Source organism: Lithobates pipiens, unplaced genomic scaffold (assembly GCF_037356315.1).
Source record: "Lithobates pipiens isolate NorthernLeopardFrog02 unplaced genomic scaffold, aLitPip1_a1.2 Scaffold_25, whole genome shotgun sequence".
Lineage (NCBI taxonomy): Eukaryota > Metazoa > Chordata > Amphibia > Anura > Ranidae > Lithobates > Lithobates pipiens.
In genome coordinates this window covers 21,594,816-21,615,917 of record NW_027507787.1, presented here as the reverse complement: position 1 = coordinate 21,615,917, position 21,102 = coordinate 21,594,816, and the positions used below count along the sequence as shown (strand labels likewise).

Here is a 21,102-nt window from a genome sequence, read left to right as displayed (position 1 = left end):
TTGGCTATTGAAACCTACATTCTGAAGAAGCGTGGGCTTTCCAGGTCTGTTATCTCAACTTTAATCAATGCAAGGAAACTAGTTTCCAGAAGACCACTCTTAAAAGGGTAAATCTCGGCTGTTACATCAGCGGTGGAGAGACAGCCTTGGCCTGCATTACACCATCAGGACCATCATCTTATGCCGCGTACATACGATCGGAATTCTCGTCGGAAAAAGCTATGATGGTTTTTTAGACAGAATTCCGCTCAAACTTGGCTTGCATACACACGGTCACACAAGTTTGCTGAACTTTCGAACATCAAGAACGCGGTGATGTACAACACTACAACGAGCCGAGAAAATGAAGTTCAATGCTTCAGAGCATGCGTCTAATTGTTTCTAAGCATGCATAGGAATTTTGTTCGTCAGAATTGCTACAGACTATTGGAATTTCCGATCAAAACTTTTTCTGTCAGAAAAATTGAGAACATGCTCTCAAACTTTTGCTGGTGGAAATTCAGCCAGCAAAATTCCAATGGAGCATGCACATGGTCACATTTTCCAATGAAAGGCTCTCATCGGTCTTTTGCTGGCCAAATTTCAGATCGTGTGTACGTGGCATTAGACAGTCCATGCCTCTTTATATCTGTCTCTTTTCACACAGAGCTTTATTTATTAACTCAATACATTTCTATTATTTAAATTTAGCGGGAATTTTGAGTGTTATGTTGTGTATGTGTTTGTTCATATCTTCTGGGGGGGGGGGGGGGGGGGCTGTCATTTAGGCTGTACAGGGCCCTATGATTTCTGACAGCAGCCCTGGCTGTGGAGATACAGTATTCAGGACTACAGTTCACTCAGTATGAAAAAGTCAAGGATAGGCTTATTTAATAATGCATCATAAGGGTTTTTATAGAGTTTTGTGTGGATCAGTATATGAATAAAATGATAAACCTGTGGTGATATTCTACCCATCACCGGACAAGTGCACTAAAAATGGATGGACTTCATCCACAGAAACAGGTGGAAGAGTAAATCATTATAAAGTGTGCAAGACGGGTAGAAATACTGACTATATAACATTTTTGGGAAATTAGAACATTTCTGGAACTTTTTGAAGTAGCTCTCCAAATATTCTGCCAATCTGCTGACCAGGAAGGATATTACATTCTGTCTCCCAATAGAATTTAGGGGGGGGGGGGGGGGCATGGTAGGCATTCATGTTTTAGAAGATAAATGAATTATAGTTTAAATAAATTAGTCCCAAAGTATGTGGATCAGATCAGCACGTAGTTTCAAAAGAAGTGAGGAGAAAAGGAGAGGAATGAGAGCAGAGGAGGGTTTGTGTATGGAGTGTTTAAGTCAGATATGGCGATAATGTTCCCATAAGGGCATATAATGAATAGGAGTGAGCTGAACACCCCCCGGTTCGGTTCACAGCAGTACATGCGAACAGGCAAAGAATTTCTGCGAACACCGTTAAAGTTTATGGGACATGAACATGAAAAATCAAGTGCTAATTTTAAAGGCCTATATGCAAGTTATTGCCATAAAAACCATATGGGGACCTGGGTCCTGCCCCAGGGGACATGTATCATTGCAAAAAAAGATTGAAAAACTGACATTTTTTCAGGAGCAGTGATTTTAATAATGTTTAAAATGAAACAATAAAAATGAAATATTCCTTTAAATATTGTGCCTGGGGGGTCTCCGTAGTCTGCCACTAAATTAGCGCATCTTTCCCATGTTCATAAGAGCACCACAGCAAAATTACATTTTTAAATGAAAAAATGTCATTTAAAACCAATGGCTGTAATGTATTGTTGGATCCCGGCAATATAGAAAAATTAATTGAAAAAAATGATCTGGGTCCACCCAGTCCATTACCAGGCCATTTGGGTCTGGTATGAATTGTAAGAGGAACCCCGCGCCAAAATAAAAAATTAAAATGGCATGGGGGTCCCCCAAAAATCCATTCTAGGCCCTTATCGGAGCATGCGACCTGGCAGGCTGCAGGAAAAGGGGGATGAGAGACCCCCTCCTCCTGAATCGTACTAAACACCTTGTCCCAATTTTGATCTGACAAGGGCCTCATCCCCACATCCCTTGCCCGGTGGTTGTTGGGGTCTGCGGGTGGGGGGCTTATCGGAATCTGGAAGTCCCCTTTAACAAGGGGACCCCCAGATCCCGCCCCACCATGTGAATAGGGATCGAGCACATTGTACCCCTATTCATTCACCAAAAAAGTGTCAAAAGGTAAAAATGACAGGAGACAGTTTTTGACAAGTCCTTTATTTTAAAAAAGTGTCCCACAATGTAAATACATCTTCAATCCCAGCACCTACGGACCGAAAAAGAAAAAAACTGATAAACTTCGCCTCCATGGGAGGTGTCCTGCCAACTGCAGCAATGACAGCTGTTATATAGCTGAGGGCTGGGCCACCCGGTGACTTAACCAAGCGACTCCGCCCCCCTTATGACATCAACGGTTGCAGAGGGGAAGAGGACCTTGTCCCCATCATCATGGGGACAAGGTGTTTTGGGGGACCCCAAAGCACCCTTCCCATGTTGAGGGCATGTGGCCTGGTACAGTTCAGAAGGGTGGCACTCTCTTGCCCCCCCCTTTTCCTGTGGCCTGCCAGGTTGCTTGCTCGGATAAGGGTCTGGCATGGATTTTGGGGGGATCCCCATGCCATTTTTTTTATTTTGGAGTGGGGTTCCCCTTAAAAACTATACCAGACCGGAAGGCACAGGGTTCCCCTTAATATCCATACCTGATATGATTAGGGGGGGGGGGGTGATCACACAGTTTTTTTTCAATGATTTTGTATCTATATTGCCAGGGTCCGACAATATATTACAGCTGCGAGCAGTTTTAAATGTAATTTTTTTCCTTTTAGAAATGTAATTTTGATGCTCTCTTCATTAAAATATGTACGACCGCTTTGTAAGTAGCCTTACATAGCGTGGGGCATGGACTTGAGCCATGATTGACCAAAAACACCCTGCCTTTGGCAAATCATGGCTCTCACAGCAGTGCATGACTCTTGTCACAATGCATTATGGGGTGTTCCGTGAGCGCTCAAATTTCCCGCGAATGCCCAATCAGGCTCATCCATAATAATAAGAATTGCAGAGTTCCTGAAAATATAACTCCTGCTGGGAAAAGTAAAGGATAGATATCATTAAAACTATGGTCTTGCCACCATTGGCATTGTACATAGTCTTCCATTGTAGGAGGAAACTGAGTACAACAAAATATCAACAGAAGTAAAGGGGAGTTGCATACTGTTAATGCTCCAAAACATCTGCTGTAAAGGTCCCACATTGGCAAAAATGTATACATAGTTAATAGTGCATTTTTTTGTAAAAGGACTTCTTTTATCTACAGGATCGTCCACTTAATCCTAATGAACGAAGGACAAGTACAACTACATTGACAGTGGATGTTCTTGATGGTGATGATCTTGGTCCTCGGTTTCTTCCCTGTGTACCTGTGCCAAATACACGTGATTGTCGACCATTAACTTACAAAGCAAGCCTTCCAGAACTCAGCCCTCCGGTAAGTAAAGCTGGTGAGATTTTTTTAAATCTGTTAGCTAAAAAAAAATGTTATTCCTTTTTTTTTAATTTTGGATTTAGGAGAAAAGTAATTTTTTCTGTCTCTGTCCCGCTTGGCAGATTTCCCCTTACTTCCTGTCCTTGAGATGCAACAGGAATTGAGAGAGAATCTTGTGAAATTGAAAATTGGGTGATTTCCCCTCACATCTTGCCCTGGAGACAACTCCACATTTTGTAATTTCCTTTCACTTCCTGTCTCACTGACAATGGACACTACAACAAATAAAGAGTGAATATCTCCAGCTGGAACACAGACAGAAGTTAAAGTCTAAACTTTCCCCACTTTATCCCAAAACAATGTTTTGCCTTAGATGTTTTTGGTAGTCCATTTATATAGGGAAATTGTTATAAGCATTGTTATTTACATTTCTTAGACGTTGATGTTCTAGGATTATGCACTCTTATTAGACTTTCTATAGTCATTAGTAGGATATCTGGGTTCTTATATTTGTCTTTTATTTTGCATCACTGTGGTCTTTGAATCTAGAGACCAATTCACCTGTAGTTGCATTATATGTTTTATTAGAGCTGAATATGTAATAATCAAGCTTTTCTGATCTATACCTTCTTGTACCCCTTGTTAAAAAATATTTGCTAAGATACTAAAATGAGTATAATTTTGATTAGAAATAAGCACTGCCAGCTTTTTTTTAACTGGTGCTATGGTCCTCTGTCAGCATTAACTTCTCCCAGCAGGATCTAAGTTCACCAGGCAAATGATCTGTTCTTTTGCACTTAGGATGTTTTCAATTAAAGTAGATATCCCTTTTAACAATCAAGGGGTACTAAAAGCTATCAAATTCTTTTTAAGTATTTGTATGTTCAAAAGTGTTTTAATCATTTGACTTTGAAATTGTATTTGATCTTGATGAAAAGGTATTCCGTCCATTTGTTGCACCATATTCATGGCTTGCTTGATCCCACTAACCTCCATCTCCTGCACTTGACCTTATGTTCTTAAATCCTCCTGTCTTTGAAAATTTTTCAGTAGTCTGCATTATTGATCCAATCTCACTTTTGAAAATCTTCCTTGAAATTCCTGCTTCCCATTTGTAGTCTTGTTTTGTCCCTTTTTGAGCAAAACATTGGAAAGTGTAAATTATTTCTATTAAATCCCTGCCTGCATGGCATTTCCCGTGGTGAACTGGTGTAATAAACAGTGAACTTGCTGCTGCTTACATATGAGTAGCATAGCTGAAACTAATAGAATGTCCTCAACACATTTGTTGAGAGGCACATGTGGGCTTCTTTTCCTAACCTCTTGCATTGCTGTCCTTGCTTTTAGTATTTTCACAGCCACAGACCTGGCATAAGCATGTAACAGTATATTCTGAATGAAGTCATAACTTCTCATCTGCACACTTATTATATGGCAGTATCATTTTCAGAAGAGGTTGTCATCAAATACAAAATACATATTTATCTAAGTAAATGTTTCCCTAGCACATCTGTCGGAGACAGAATATTTGTGCTAATTAGACTAAAGTAGTATTACTTGTGTAAAAAAAAAACAGTTATTGTATAAGCCCAGTCAAAACTTTTTTTGTTTGATAGACTGGGAAAGGGTATCGAACCTTGTTAGTTTTTCTCTATCAGGAGCTTTGATAGAGAGTTTTTCTGTCACTTCCTGTTCTGGTGACAAGGAATTAACAAACCAAATGAGGGACACAGACAAGAATTTAAACTGTTCTCTGGGTTTCATTTAACTTTAAATAATTAGTTTGGACCAACATGGTCCAAACAAACTATTTACTAACAGTTGCAGCTGATGTGTGTGCTGTATAAGCTATATGTAGTCTCAGCTACATACAGTATTCAGCACTGTGCTCCAGAAGAGGGATGGGGACTTTCTGTCATGCTCCCAGAACACGATTGACTTGAGCTGAGCAACACTCAACCTTTCACAAGGAAATCTATATATCAATATGAATACAAACCTTCCACAAACTCCGCCTTAGCCAATGAGAGGAAGGTTTTTATTAATTCATAGAATACAAAGTCTCCTGCAAAAAAATTAGTGTCACTCAGCCTGACTCGATTTTGCTCCAGCAGCAGAAAAGGAAGTTCTCGTCCCGTTGCTGGAACACAGCTCTGTATACTGCATGTAGCAGAGACTACATACAGTTCATACACTTCTCACCTCCATCACCACTGCAACTGTTAGTGAAGTAAATATTTCATTTGGAACAGCTTAGTCTGGATGCCACTCATTTTTAATAGCACACCAAAATGTGATAAAACGCACTAAAATTGCAGCAAAAAGTACTTGAAAAAACACACCTGGCTTAGAGCTAATATTTGGTACATTTTGTTCTTTGGCACAACAAACACACAAAATTCACTTGAGCAAAACTTAGAAATGCTTGTAAATTGAACAAAAAAATTGTAAGAGGGAATATGTATTCCCACTATGCAAAATGGGAAGAGCCCTGAAGTTGATGGGTGCTCCAGCATTACTGTACTCAACACAAAAAAGCATCTTTGTGTTTTATTTTCTTGCCGTTGGAAATTTTCTTCCACTTCCTTTGTGGTGAAATTGTTATGGGACAGGACAGGAGAACAAGATGACCTTTCCCCACTTTGTAAAACACCAATACAAAATGTGTGCACTGGGCCTACATTTTTTAAAGCGGTTCTGCACCTAAAAAAAAAAAAATATTAAAAGCCAGCAGCTACTAATATTGCAGCTACTGACTTTTAATAAATTGACACTTACCTGTCCCAGGGTCCAGCGATGTCGGCGGCAGATGACGAGCGATCGCTCATCTCTCTGCTGCCCCCGCCGCCATCCTCTGTCAGGGAATCAGGAAGTGAAGCGTTGCGGCTTCACTGCCCGGTTCCCTACTGCGCATGCGCGAGTCTCGCTGCGCGTCTCTGCTGGTCCCCGCTGTGTCCTGGGAACTGTGTGTTTCCCAGAACACAACGGGGGGGGGGGGGCAGGGCATCTGCGGCGGTCTGTCCCGGAAGTGGGTGCAGATACCTGGATTATCCAGGTAACTGTACCCCCCTCCCCCCTGAAAGGTGCTGATTGTGGCACCAGAGGGGAGGGGTCAGATTAGCGAAACTTCCACTTTAGGGTGGAGAACCGCTTTAAAGCAATGAACGTCTTCTAGATGTTTGTTATCCTTAAAAGATAATTGTATATGAATATTACTATCTTGCTTGCTCACTATTGTGATATCCTATGAAGATATTTGCATTTTCAAAATATGATATAACACTGCACTGAGGCAACTGCAAAATGATGTTTAAATACTAGCAGTTAATTACCCCTTATGCCGTGTACACACGATTGGGATTCCGGCCAGAAAAAGACAGATGAGAGCTTTTCATTAGAAAATGTGACCGTGTGTATGCTCCATCGGAATTTAGCTGTCCGAATTTCCGCCAGCCAAAAATTGATAGCATGTTCACAATTTTTCAGACGGAAAAACTTTCTATCGGAAAATGTATGCAATTCCGACACACCAAAAATCACGCATGCTCAGATTCAACTACGAGAGAGAAGCTATTGGCTACTGGCTATTGGACTTCCTTTTTCTAGTCCCGTCGTACTTGTTGTACGTCACCGCGTTATAAACGATCGGAATTTGGTTTGACCATGTGTAGGCAAGACAGCTTGTGCCGAATTCCGTCGGAATTTCGTCTGGAAAACCATCTGAATTTTTTCAGACCAGAATTCCGATCATCAGCATTCCAACATTGAAAAAGCACACTGTGACATGAGGCCGAGTTACTGTTTGGCCATTCTGTTCATGGCATATAGCTATGTTTTGCAACCCCTGTGTAAGTTATACTGTATATCACTTTCTGTAGTTGACAATGTCAGTTGCCGTATGGCAAAAAAGTTTAATCTTACATCAATCTTTGGTTTCTGAGGTGGAAGTAGGACTGCTTGAAAATGTACACATTAGGAAGTTGACCATTTCTTTGACACATATTCCAGAGGAGCAGACATTTGAACTAGATAGTGAAATATCCTTTATTGCTCAGATCTCACATTCCACACACCTGGATGGATGGTGGGTAGTTAGTAGGGCTTTGACAAGGATGATATTGAAGATAACAGTACTAATTTGAGATGAGAAATGCCTTAGAATGGGGAGGAGGAGAAAAATCGAATGAGTTTGAGTAGGTGCAGTTATTCAGGGTAAGGGTAGTAAGGGTGATGAGAGGTAATACTGAAAGCCTTCTCGAGCAGATATCTCTGGCACCTCTGGTGCTGCAGAATCTCTCTCTACAAATATGATTCATAGGAAAATAGGAGTGGTAATGTTGACATGTGAAGCCAAACCACACTGTATATGGTACATATATGGGCATTTCCACATTCATCCAACATATATAATGCCATCACCCTCTCTTCTGGAAAAAAAAACACAAAAAAACAGAAAGAACCTGCCCCCACAACTTTTTTCCTAAAAATATGCTTCTTACATAGCCAGCTTGCGTGAAGACAAAGCTAGGCATAATCAATAAAAGACAGTGTAAAGCTAGCATACTACTTTTTCTCTTTTTAAGGCTACATGTACACTAACAAGGCCTAAACATTTTTTGCCAAAGCTCCTAAACTCAACTCCTTAAAAGCCTATGTGTCAATGTACGCATAGGCTTTTAGCAGAGTTTAGGCGTTGCTGTGATTAGATGAGCTTTAACGTCCCTCTCATGAATGCAGAAGAATCACATTCAGGATAGGAATGTTTTGACTGCCTTCCACAGGAAAACACAAAATGTGACAAAACCTTGGAAAAACCCACAGCATGATTTTGCAGCATTTTACGCTTTCCCACTGTCAAGGTAAATGTAGGCAGGGTGTACATGAAGCCTAAAAGTAAATTTCTATATAGTTTCTCAGCTGAATGCCTCAGGTCTCAATATTGTTGTTGCAGTATATTGTTGTAGGAAGGCCAGTATGGTGGCCTGAATTTATGGGAGGAGCCCGGAGGGTATTTAACCAGCCCGCTCGCCTGTGGTCTTTGTCGGTTTCCGGTGCGCGGCACGACGTCACTATGGCGACTCTTCGAAACTCGTTAGCGTCCGTGAGTTACCGCTTCGTAGTTGTTTGAGGTCCTCGTTCCCGTTCGTAATTCACGTACTAACGCGTCGATTCGGCTGTCGCAGGTAGGGTTTTTCGGTTGACTTGTCATTTCATACATTATAAATGTCTCGTCACTAAAACTTGATATCAAACTTACGAGTTATTCGTAAAACCCTACACACAGCCGCGACGTCTGTCTACTACTCGTAACGTTATCATACTAAACATTTCTTTTGTGTTTGTGTACCTCACACCGACGCAAAGACACAGCTTCGTTTAGGCGTGTCTCACTGTTTTTTGCTCCACAGACTAATCGATATTTCTCGTGGATTTGATGGACACCGGTCAGTGCCATGTCAAGGCTGAACCATGTCAACCATTTCAAACCATTTCAGATAATTTCAAATCATTTCACTCTCACCTACCATGCTCCGATTCGAATCCAGTCGCATCCACGATGCACCGATTCGTCCCGGTGTGCCCCAGTTGCTTTTCGGCCTCATTTAAGTACATGCTCCAGAGTCCCATTTGTCGAGTCACCGACTCATGCCTCTGTCATGGTAAATCATTTCACTGTCACGTATCACGTTCCGATACGAATCCAGTCGCATCTACGATGCACCAATTCGTCCCGCGCGGGCCCCAGGTATTTTTCGGCCTCATTTCAGTACATGCTCCAGAGTCCCGTTCGTTGTCAGTCGCAGGTTGCAGCGCACCGATTCGTGCCTCTGTCATGGGAAATCATTTCACTGTCACGTATCACGTTCCGATACGAATCCAGTCGCATCTACGATGCACCAATTCGTCCCGACGTGCCCAAGGTATTTTTCGGCCTCATTTCAGTACATGCTCCAGAGTCCCGTTCGTTGTCAGTCGCAATCGACCGATTCGGGCCTCTGTCATGGCAAACTTTTGTCACTCATTTCACTGTCATTTACCGCGCTCCGATTCGAATCTAGTCGCATCCGTGATGCACCGATTCGTTTCGATGTGCCCCAGTTGGTTACAGCCTCATTTCAGTACATGCTCCAGAGTCCCGTTCGTTGTCAGTCGCAATCGTGGCACGACCGATTCGGGTCTCTGTCATGGCAAACTTTTGTCACTCATTTCACTGTCACTTACCGCGCTCCGATTCGAATCTAGTCGCATCCGTGATGCACCGATTCCTTTCGATGTGCCCCAGTTGGTTACGGCCTCATTTCAGTACATGCTCCAGAGTCAGGATTCATTATCAGTTGCAGGTTTCGGTTCTCTGATTCATGACTCTGTCATGGGAAATCATTTTCACTGTCACGTATCACGCTCCGATACGAATCCAGTCGTGCACTAATTCGTCTCGGCGCGCCCCAGGTATTTCAGCCACGTTTCAGTACATGCTTCAGAGTCAGAGTCACGGCACGACCGGCTTATGCCTCTGTCATAACAGGTTTTTTCATTAAGTTGACCGTCATATACCGTGCCCCGATTCGAGCCGGTCGCATCTGACATGCACCGATTCGTTCCGGCGTGCTCCAGTTGTTTTCATTCGTACGACCGATTCATATCGGATTCATTCCATACACATCCAAGAAACAACTTCTTGCAAATCGCTGCTAGCACGCACCTAAGCATACACTCCCTGCAATCATTGCAAACACATCCCCAGGCACAGACTTCTGGCAATCGTTGCAAGCACGCATTCAAGCATGGACATCTTGCAGTCGTTACAAGTACGCATTCAAGCATAGACTTCTTGCAATCCTTGCAAAACACGCATCCAAGCATAGACTTCTTGCAATCGTTGCAAGCACGCATCCAAGCACAGACTTCTTGCAAATCGTTGCAAGCACGCATTCAAGCATGGACGTCTTGCTGTCGTTGCAAGTACGCATTCAAGGGTAGACTTCTTGCAACAGTTGCAAGCACGCATTGAAGCATGGACACCTTGCAGTCGTTGCAAGTACGCATACAAGCGTAGACTTCTTGCAATCGTTGCAAGCACGCATCCAAGCATAGACTTCTTGCAAATCGTTGCAAGCACGCATTTGAGCATAGACTTCTTGCAATCGTTGCAAGCACGCAGTCAAGCATGGACGTCTTGCAGTCAGTGCAAGTACGCATACAAGCGTAGACTTCTTGCAATCGTTGCAAACACGCATCCAAGCGTAGACTTCTTGCAATTGTTGCGAACACGCATCCAAGCGTAGACTTCTTGCAGTCATTGCAAGCACGCATCTAAGCGTAGACTTCTTGCAAGCATTGCAAGCACGCATCCAAACATAGACTTCTTGCAAACATTGCAAGCACGCATTCAAGTGTAGACTTCTTGCAATCGTTGCAAGCACGCATTCAAGCATGGACGTCTTACAGTCGTTGCAAGTACGCATACAAGCGTAGACTTCTTGCAATCATTGCACACACGCATCCAAGCATAGACTTCTTGCAATCGTTGCAAGCACGAATCCAAGCATAGACTTCTTGCAAATCGTTGCAAGTACGCATTAAGCATAGACTTCTTGCAATCGTTGCAAACACGCATCCAAGCATAGACTTCTTGCAATCGTTGCAAGCACGCAGCCAAACATAGTCTTCTCGCAATCGTTGCAAGCACACATTCAGGCATAGACCTCTTGCAATCATTGCAAGCACGCATTCGAGCATAAGACCTCTTGCAATCATTGCAAGCAGATGTCCAGGCACAAACTTATTGCAATCATTGCTAGCAGGCAGTTCTGGCTGGCTCAATAGATTGCTTTAGGAAAAGCCTGGATACTTTCCTAAATGTACATTATATAACGGGGTACTTATATTTATAGGTAAAGTTGATCCAGGGAAAATCCGATTGCCTCTCGAGGGATCAGGAAGGAATTTTTTCCCCTGCTGAAGCAAATTGGGCTATGCTCTGCTGGGGTTTTTTGCCTTCCTCTGGATCAGCTCTGGGTGTAGAATTGGGTGTGTCGGGTTGTGCGATATTTTATTTGTTCGATTTATGGTTAGGACTGGATGGACTTCTGTCTTTTCCGACCTGGCTACCCATGTATCCTACCATAACTCCTTGCAATCGTTGCAGGCACGCATCCTGGCATAACTCCTTGCAATCGTTGCAGGCACGCATCCTGGCATAACTTCTTGCGATTGTTGCAGGCACGCATCCTAGCATAACATCTTGCAATCATGGCAAGAACGCATCCTGGTGTAACTCCTTGCAATCGTTGCAGGCACGCATCCTAGCATAACATCTTGCGATCGTTGCAAGCACGCATCTTGGCATAACATCTTGCAATCATTGCAAGCACGCATCCAAACACACGTTCAAGCACAACTCCTGCAGTCTTTGCAAAGCACATGCGGTAACACGAATTTCTCAGAGTTACCACGAACACATCTCCAGTGACAAACTCCCGTGCAATTGTCGCAAGCACACGTTTAAACACAACTTTTGCAATCATGCCAAGGCTCGCGACTTAGCATAACCTCTTGCAATCATTCTTGTGCTTGCACATTTTCAGTGGCACACAAACTGGCTACACGTCATTTTCAGCAGTACTTAATTGGCCACTTGTCCCCTGTGGCTTTTCTTACAAGCCACTCACCGTTTCCTATCTGTCTGTCTCTCCCTTAGGACAGTTGAGTTCAACTTCCGTCCTGCACCAGGATCGGGTTGACACACGCAACTGGCTTCTTCCTGTAACACGCTCAGGCTATACCTAGCCAGCGTTCAGCATTTCTTGTCCTTACAGGGCCCGGAGAGCCATCTGTCTTTACGGCCCATACAGTAAGATCTCCACTACGAGGCATCCAGAGGCATCAGCCCATAGCCAACGGCAAACCCTCGCCCATCACAACTGCCATCTTTAGGGACACATAAAATCCTCGCACATTCCCCAGTCTAGTCATCCAAGCGGCCATCTACCTGGCCCTTTATGGTTTGCACGGCCTAGCCAATTTATCGTTAGTAGCACTGGCAGCCGGGTTCGACACAGACACCACCCGACGAATGATCAAATCTGCAATACGGGCCATTCCCCAGGGTCAATCTTTATGTCGTGCCTCCTGGTCTTCCTCTCACGGACGCAGGACCCCCTCAGATCCTTGGTTTAGATACCGTGGCATTAGCAGACCTATCAATGTCGGAAGGTTCCTTTCTGCATGGATTGGTATAGCGATCTTTATACCATCTACGATGCCCCTGTCACCCCTGGTAGTGACAGATGCCGCAGCCTCCACAGGCTTCGCTGCAATTTTTGGCCACCACTGGCTTACAGGACCATGTCATCAGGGATACTCCTAAACCCCGGGTTTACCTGGACTTCCTCCCTCTTCAAGCTATACCCAGTCATGACAGCCTCTCGACTCTGGGGTCATGTCAGGACAGGACAGGTCGTGGCTTTCACCACCGACAACTGGGCCGAGGTTCATCTTGTTGATAAAGCCAGGTCTGGACCGCTCTCGGTTGTGTCCTTCCTGCGCAGACTGCTGCAGTTATCTTGGCGGCACCAGTTTAATGTCCATTGTATGTTCATTCCAGGCCTTCAGCAATCCCGCAGGCCAAGTTCTGCATAGTCGTCACTTGGCTCGCTACCAACACCATTTCATCCTCCACCTTGCAGTGTCTAAAAACCCAGCAATCTGGCTGCAGGATAGACGTCCATTTCTATAGAACAAGCAGTGCTTGGTGTCGAGTAACCATACTCGACTAACTACTGTCACTCCTACCGGAACGCGTAATTTATAGTCCCCTATTGCCTTTTCATGCTAACACTTGTGTACCTGCCAGTTTCCCAAACACATGGGGTTCTTCTACGCAGCCTACACCTCGACCCCGGTCCATACCGTGGTCACTCTTTAGTATTTGAGCAACCTTGGCAGCATGTTGGCATGGGTCCCAAGTCACGTCATTGAGAGACTAAGCATTTGGAACCCTGCCTACCTTCACCGTTACATCCCCAATCCTCGGGTGGAAATGGCACAAGCATTCACCAAACTTGCTCAACTAATTAAGCTAAAACTAATAAAACTACACCCCTACCTGAATGTTTTTGCCCCCTTATTTTGGTATACCGACCATCAGACCAGGGCACACTTCAGGTCCATTTCATGTTGTTAATCTTATGGTAAGTCTATTTGTTCATATCCGTATCGGCCATAGGGCTTCGACCATAAGTAGGAAGGCCAGTATGGTGGCCTGAATTTATGGGAGGAGCCCGGAGGGTATTTAACCAGCCCGCTCGCCTGTGGTCTTTGTCGGTTTCCGGTGCGCGGCACCCACCCTCCCATCCCCTTTTCAGGGCATTTCTCAAATTCATTTCTCTTCACAAAATATTAATCTCTAATCTAGGGTATGCCCCCTTATTTTGGTATACCGACCATCAGACCAGGGCCCACTTCAGGTCCATTTCATGTTGTTAATCTTATGGTAAGTCTATTTGTTCATATCCGTATCGGCCATAGGGCTTCGGCCATAAATAATAATAAAAAATATATATATATATATATATATATATATATATATATATATATATATATATATATATATATATATATATATATACAATGTATGTATATATTTTTGTGTTTTCCTGTGGCTAGCGGTCTAAACACTCCTGTATATATTTACAGTGGGTATAGAAAAGAATCACCCCCTTTTTAAAATATTTACATTTATTTGCTTTGCAGCCTAAAATGAAGACAGACACAGTTTTTGTTTTATCCAGCTGTATTTAACCTTGCAAGTGCAACTTATAACATCCAAGTGAAAGATATAACACCAACCTATCAGAAAAAACAAAAACAGAACCCTGATGAGTTGGAAAAAGAACCACCCTCTTGTGTCAGTATTTTGTTGAACGACCTTTTGCTTTAATTACAACCTTTAGTGTGTTGAGATATGTCTCTACTAACTTTGCACATCTAATCATTGCAATATTTGTCTTCTCTTCTTTGCAGCACTGCTCAAGTTCAAATGAATTTGACAGTGACCGTTTGTGGACTGCAGTCTTCAATTCATTCCATAGATTTTCAATGTGGTTTGGGCTCTGACTGGGTCATGCAAGGACATTCACCTTTTTTCTGTGTGGTCATTTTTGCTGTGTGCTTTGGGTCATTCTCATGTTGAAGGGTAAACCTTCTTCTCATTGACAACTTTATGGCAGAGAGCAGCATATTTTCAAGAATTTATGGTATTTTGCCCCATCCATTTTTCCTTCTTCCCTGACAAGTGCTCCAGTCCCTGCTGCAGAGAAACACCTCATAACAGAATATACCATCTCCATGCTTTACTGTAGGAATGGTGTTATTTGGATGGTGAGCTGGTGAGCTGTATTGGATTTCCACCACACATCATTTGGTGTTGAGGCCAAACAATTCGATCTTAGTCTCATAACACCTTTTTTTCATGTGGCCTCAGAATCTTGAAGCTGCGTTTTAGCAAAGCTTAGTCCTGACTGTATGTGGCCTTTCTTGAAGAGTGGCTTTTTTCTTGCACTCTTCCCATACAGGCCACATTTGTGAGAAAAAAAAATGATATTGTTGTTACGTGCACACAATGACCACTCGTTCTCATAAATCCCTGCAACTGTTTCAGAGTTGCTGTGGGCCTCTTGGTAGCCTTTCTGACCAGTTTCCTCTTGGCTCTTTCATTCGGTTTGGTGCAACTCCTGATCCAGGGAGGGTCTGTATTGGACCAAATACCTTCCACTTCTTAATACTAGACTTCATCCAGGCATTGATAAACCCATTAAAAAATGTTTGTATCCATCTCCAGACATGCCTGTCCACAACTTTATCCTGGAGATCGTTTGACAGTGCCTTGCCACCCATAGTTTGTTTGCTTCAGTTTCACTACCAGGGACTGAAATGCTCCAGAAAATATCTTTGCATGCCAAGCTAATCATAATGACCACAGTTAATCACAGCTGAAAGTCAAATGGATTTGTGTGGCATTAAGAAGGTAATTAGCTACACCTGATTAAGTTTACAAGTGATTTTTAGGAGGGGGTGACCTTTTTCTAACTCAGTGGTTCTGTTTTTTAATTTTTGTTTACATTTTTTTCTGACATGTTGGTGCTAAAGTTTTCACTTGAAAGTTATAAGTTGTATGTAAATAAGTTGTAAGTAAATACCGCTGGATAAAACAAAAACTGTGTTTGTCTTCATTTCAGGCTTCAAAGCAACAAAATGTGATTATTTTAAAAGGGGAGTGATTCTTTTATTTTCTATACTTTTTCTATATACAGGTGAATATCATCAAAAAGTTAACTTATTTAAGTAATTAAATTCAAAAAGTCAAACTCATATATTTTATATAGATGTGTTACACACAGAGTGATACATTTCAAGCATTTCTTTCAATTCTGATGATTATGGCGTACAACTAGTGAAAACTCGAAATTCAGTATCTCAGAAAATTAGAATATTACATAAGACCAATAAAAAAAGATTTTTAAAAGAGAAATGTTGGCTTACTGAAAAGTATGTCCATGTACAGTATAGTATGCACTCAATACCTGGTCTGGGCTCCTTTTGCATGAATTACTGCACCAATGCGGCATGGCATAGAGGTAATCAGCCTGTGGCACGGCTGAGGTGTTATGGAAGCCCAGTTTGCCTTGATAGCAGCTTTCAGCTTGTGTGCATTGTTAGGTCTTGACAATGCTCCACAGATTTTCTATGGGGTTTATGTCTGGTGAGTTTGCTGGCCAATAAAGCACAGCAATACCATGGTCATTAAACCAGGTATTGGTACTTTTGGCAGTGTGGGCAGGGGTCAAGTCCTGCTGGAAAATGAAATCAACATCTCCATAAAACTGGTCAGCAGAGGGAAACTGTAATGGTCCTAATAATTATTAGGAGATGATTGTATTTTAAAATTGCGCTTTTATGAGCAGCCACAACAAGAGACCTGAGGTGAAATTTGCTCAGTCCAAGAAATGTTGTCAAGTTTTCAGTATACACATTACTTTATAACAATAGAAACATCTATGTATGTGCTTTGCCCATCGTTTTTTTATAAAATATATAGCTACTTTTGTAGAAGGGATGATGCATATGAGTCCAAGTAACCAAATTAAATTGTTGCCATCAAACGCAATGATGGTGATTTACTGGTGGCTTTGAAAGGTGCATTTTCTTACCAAACAATAGTAACTAAGATTAAGCTATTTTTACTTTGAACACCAAGCCATGTTTAACCATCTGCCGCCCACTCACTGTCAAATGACGGAGGAGCGGTTCGGCTCTCATTATGGGATGATGAGCTGTATCAGGACACATGCCCTCAACATGGGAAGGGTGCTTTGGGGTCCCCCCAAAACTCCTTATCCTCATGTTGATGGGGACAAGGGCCTCGTCCCCATAACCCTTGGCAGGTGGTTGTGGGGGTCTGCGGGCGGGGGGCTTATCAGAATCTGGAAGCCCCCTTTAACAAGGAGACCCCCAGATCCTGCCCCCCATGTGAATGGGTATTGGGTTCATTGCACCCCTACATATTCACCAAAAAAAGTGTCAAAAAAGTAAAAATGACAGGAGACAGTTTGGGACAAGTCCTCTATCTTTAAAAAAAAGTGTCTTGTGATATCTATTCATCTTTGATCACAGCGCCAACGGTCCAGAGAAAAAAACTGAAAAACTCTACCTCAATGGGTGGCATCCTGCTACTGTAGCCTTTTCACGAGAACAGCTCTTATATAGCTGAGGGCAGGGCCACCCAGTTATGTGTGACCCCGCCTCCTCTGATGTTACGTGTTATCACATGATGTCAGAAGGGAGTGGGGTCACCCGCTTACATCACAGCGTGGCCCCACCCTCAGCGATATAAGAGCTGTCAGCGCAAAAAGGCTGCAGTCGTGGTATGCTTCCCATTGAGGCAGAGTTTTTCTGTTTTTTTTTTTACTCGGTTTGTCAGCACTGTGATCGAAGATGAATGGACATCACGGGTCTTTTTTTTTTTAATAAAGGAAACTGTCTCCTGTCAATTTTACTTTTTTGACACTTTTTTTGGTGAATGTGTAGGGGTACAATGGACCCAAAAGGGACTTTAAAGCACCCTTCCCATGATGAGGTTCAGAAAGCGCGGGGTGCTCTCTTTCCCTCTTTTCTTGCAGTCTGCAAGGTTATGTGCTCAGATAAGGGTCTGATATGGATTTTACGGGAGACCAATTAATTTTTTTTTTTTTTTTCATTTTGGTGTGGGGGTTCCCTTAAATTTCATACCAGACCTGAAGGACCTGGTATGGATTGTGGAGGGTCCCCATACCATTTTTTTTATTTTGGTGCAGGGTTCCCCTTAATATTCATACAAGACCCAAAGGACCTGGTAATAGACTGGGAGGAGTGAACTCATGCTGTTATTTATATTGTAGGGATCCAACAATACATTACAGCCACAAACAGTTTTAAATGACGTTTTCCTTTAGAAATGTAATTTTGTTATGGTGCTGTTATAAACGCAGGAAAGATGCTCTACTTTAAAGGCAGACTAAGGAGACCCCCAAGGCACTATATTTAAAGGAATATTTAATTTTTATTGTTTCACTTTAATAATTATTAAAATCACTGCTCCTGAAAAAAACTGCAGTTTTTAAAACGTTTTTTGCATTGATACCTGTCCCCTGGGGCAAACTCTTTTTATGACACCAAACTGGGGGGGGGGGGAGGGGCTGGCTGTTCGGCTCATCCCTAGATATATGTAAGGGAAATCATTTATTTGGACCCAAACAAACTGATTAATGTCAAATTAAACAGAGTTCTGCTTTTAAGTAAGCCCAACTTCATCTTATTTTCTAAGCTCAGTGAACAGTTTTTATGGGGTTGATTGACTAAATTCACATAGGCTTTGCCACAGAGCTTAGTGAATAAGGTGAAACTTTTTTTGACTTTTAGCATCCAATCGTGTGCAAACACAAATACTGTTTTATTTTCCCTGTATGTGATTGGATATTCTTTGAAAAGTGAAGCTTCTATACATTCACTAATAGCTATAGGGAAAATTGCCCTGCAACTACCCTTGGAAAGTATACAGTTTATTTGTCTTTAGTAAAGTCAGAGGGAAAGTACACTTTTCAGATCCTCTAGTAAATCAATCCCATTGCTTCTTTTTTGCAACAGTCTCAATTAGTTACATGCACCGTTCTTTCTGCAACTGTAAGTTTTATATTTATATAGAAAAAACTGATGATTTGAAGAAGCTGCCTGTGTGTGTTAAATCATTTATGTTTTGTTCGGATTCGACTATATGGTCGCTGTGTGGGTAGAGTCCTTTGGATACTTTGGAACTGTTCCTGATGTGGTTCCTTCATACATCCCTTGTCGGTGATCTCTCCTGGGATTATTACATCAAGCCTGTTTGACCCTTAATCATAAAGGGTCCAAGCTCTCTGGTAAGAGGCCAACTTACTGTGGTGGTGGCATACTCACCTGGTGGGGGGATTTGGATCCATTCTTATCTACAGTGGAATCACAGGGTTTGATATTTTGATTATTATGGTCCATCCGAGAGGCTGACATTTTTGGACTGTTTTATTTACTGTTATATGTATTTTTTATTTATATAGATTTGTTTTGATCTATCACTTATTTTAGTGCAACACTTTTGTTGTTCTCGGGGAAAAAAATGGAAAGCGAGAGTAAAAAAACAAACATGGAATCACATTCTGTAGGCCTGGTTTAAAGACAGCGCATATGAAAGGGTTATTTTGTGCTGGTTATTCCAAAATACTTTTCTCTCAAAAGGATGTAAAACAGCAGATCTGTTTTATTGGATACTTATCTTTTGATGAGCAATTTCCTCCTCTATCCCTCTTTGTTTCATTCAATCCTTTTAGTTTACAATCTTCCTACTGTTGAATTATAGGCCTGCTTAGTACTCCACACATGCAACGTGTTGTCTGCAGTAGATACAAAATGTACTTAGCAATAAATCCCACGCAATAGAGAAATTTTCAATTCCATTATGTGGTGCTGTATAAAAAATGCTAATTACCAGTTCACTATGACTAAAACACTGCGCTTGTATTGATTTTTTAATTATAAAAATAACTTATTATAAAGTCTAAATGCAAAAATAAATGCAGTAATAAATGCTGATCAGCATGTCATTACATTTATATATTTAATTGTCCAATGCCATATGTCCAGTAAAATGTTTCTATCAATATAATTTACTGAAGACATATTTTGTTTAATGAACAAAGCTTCAATTTGGTATGATAACCTAAATCTCTGAGTTTAATCTTGATTTTTTTTTTTTTTGTATTTTTTTAAGTGTCCTTTTTTATTACATCCACAAACTTTATTTTTTTTATGAGATCAAGTAGTTCCCTGTCCAAGTGGCTTTCCAATCTAAAAAACACACATATTTTAAGGTAAATGAATGTTCATAGTAAGCAGCCCCTGCCAGTTGTGGATGAAGTAAATCTGCCACATAGGATTTTAGGGTCCATGCAGGTGGGTGGCAGTCAAAGTTTGTAACAGGCTGTGGGGGGGGTTAGGTAATCACTGACCACACCTTGTTCCCTCTGTGGGGTATACTTTGTTTTTCCCTGTGTTAATGAGTTGTTGCTGGAAAAAGGATGCAAGCAGGCCGTGAGGTAACATGTCTGCCAGTCTAAAGAAGACCCAGTGGGGTCAAATATAAGCAAAACTGTTTTCTAGGCTTTTGTTTTGGTCTGTTTTTCTTTATATATATATATAATGCACTACCTAGTCTTTTGTAAAATTTTAATTAGATGTTTGTGATATATACCTTAGGTACTGAAAACCCAAAAGTCACTGGATCCTGTATAAAAGTTTCCCTTGCAATAACTGAGGTATTTATCTCAAAAATCCATTCACCAAAAAAAAAAAAACAAGGTTTGATTTACCAAATGAGTTAAATTCTTTATTTGTGCGATTTTTTTATTTTATTTTTTTTTTGAATTTTTGTTACAGGACATACCATTGCATTAGAGTGAGATCAATAAAGACACATTGTTATTTACTAAAACTGATGCACACGGAATATGGTGCAGCTTTGCATAGTAACCAATCAACTTCTAACGTCAGATTGTTCAATTAAGCTTTCACAATAAGTTTCGGTTCACACTAATGTGATGCGGGAAATGCACAAGCTTTGCTGCATTTCCCCCGCATCGCACTCTAAGCAATCACATGGTGTCCATGCAATCTGCTGCGGGTGTTAATGTTATCTTAACTACACCCTGAAACAGATGGAAAAATGCAGTGCGATTTCCAGAATCGCGTCACATGGGTGTGAACACCCATGCGATTCAGGTGCGGGAGAAAAAAGGGTCCTGTACATTTTGGTGCATATGCAATTTTCACCCATACAAAATGTATGGCTGAAATTGCACCGCACAGATATTACATGTGATGTGCACAGGAATGCGGTACGATTCTTGTGCGAATCACATGCAGTGTTTTCCCATGCACCAGTGTTAATCTAGCCTAAAACCTAGAAGCTGATTGATTATTATGCACAGCTGCAC

General features: G+C 41.8%; 1 protein-coding gene across 1 annotated transcript in view; it reads left to right on the top strand.

Annotated features, from left to right (window-relative positions):
• Positions 1–21,102, top strand: part of PCDH15 (protocadherin related 15) — a 1,670,337-nt gene that overhangs the window by 648,266 nt on the left and 1,000,969 nt on the right. Inside the window, exon 9 of the mRNA XM_077454160.1 lies at positions 3,374–3,544. Within this exon, the coding sequence (XP_077310286.1) occupies positions 3,374–3,544 (171 nt within the window). The remainder of the gene's footprint in view (positions 1–3,373; positions 3,545–21,102) is intronic.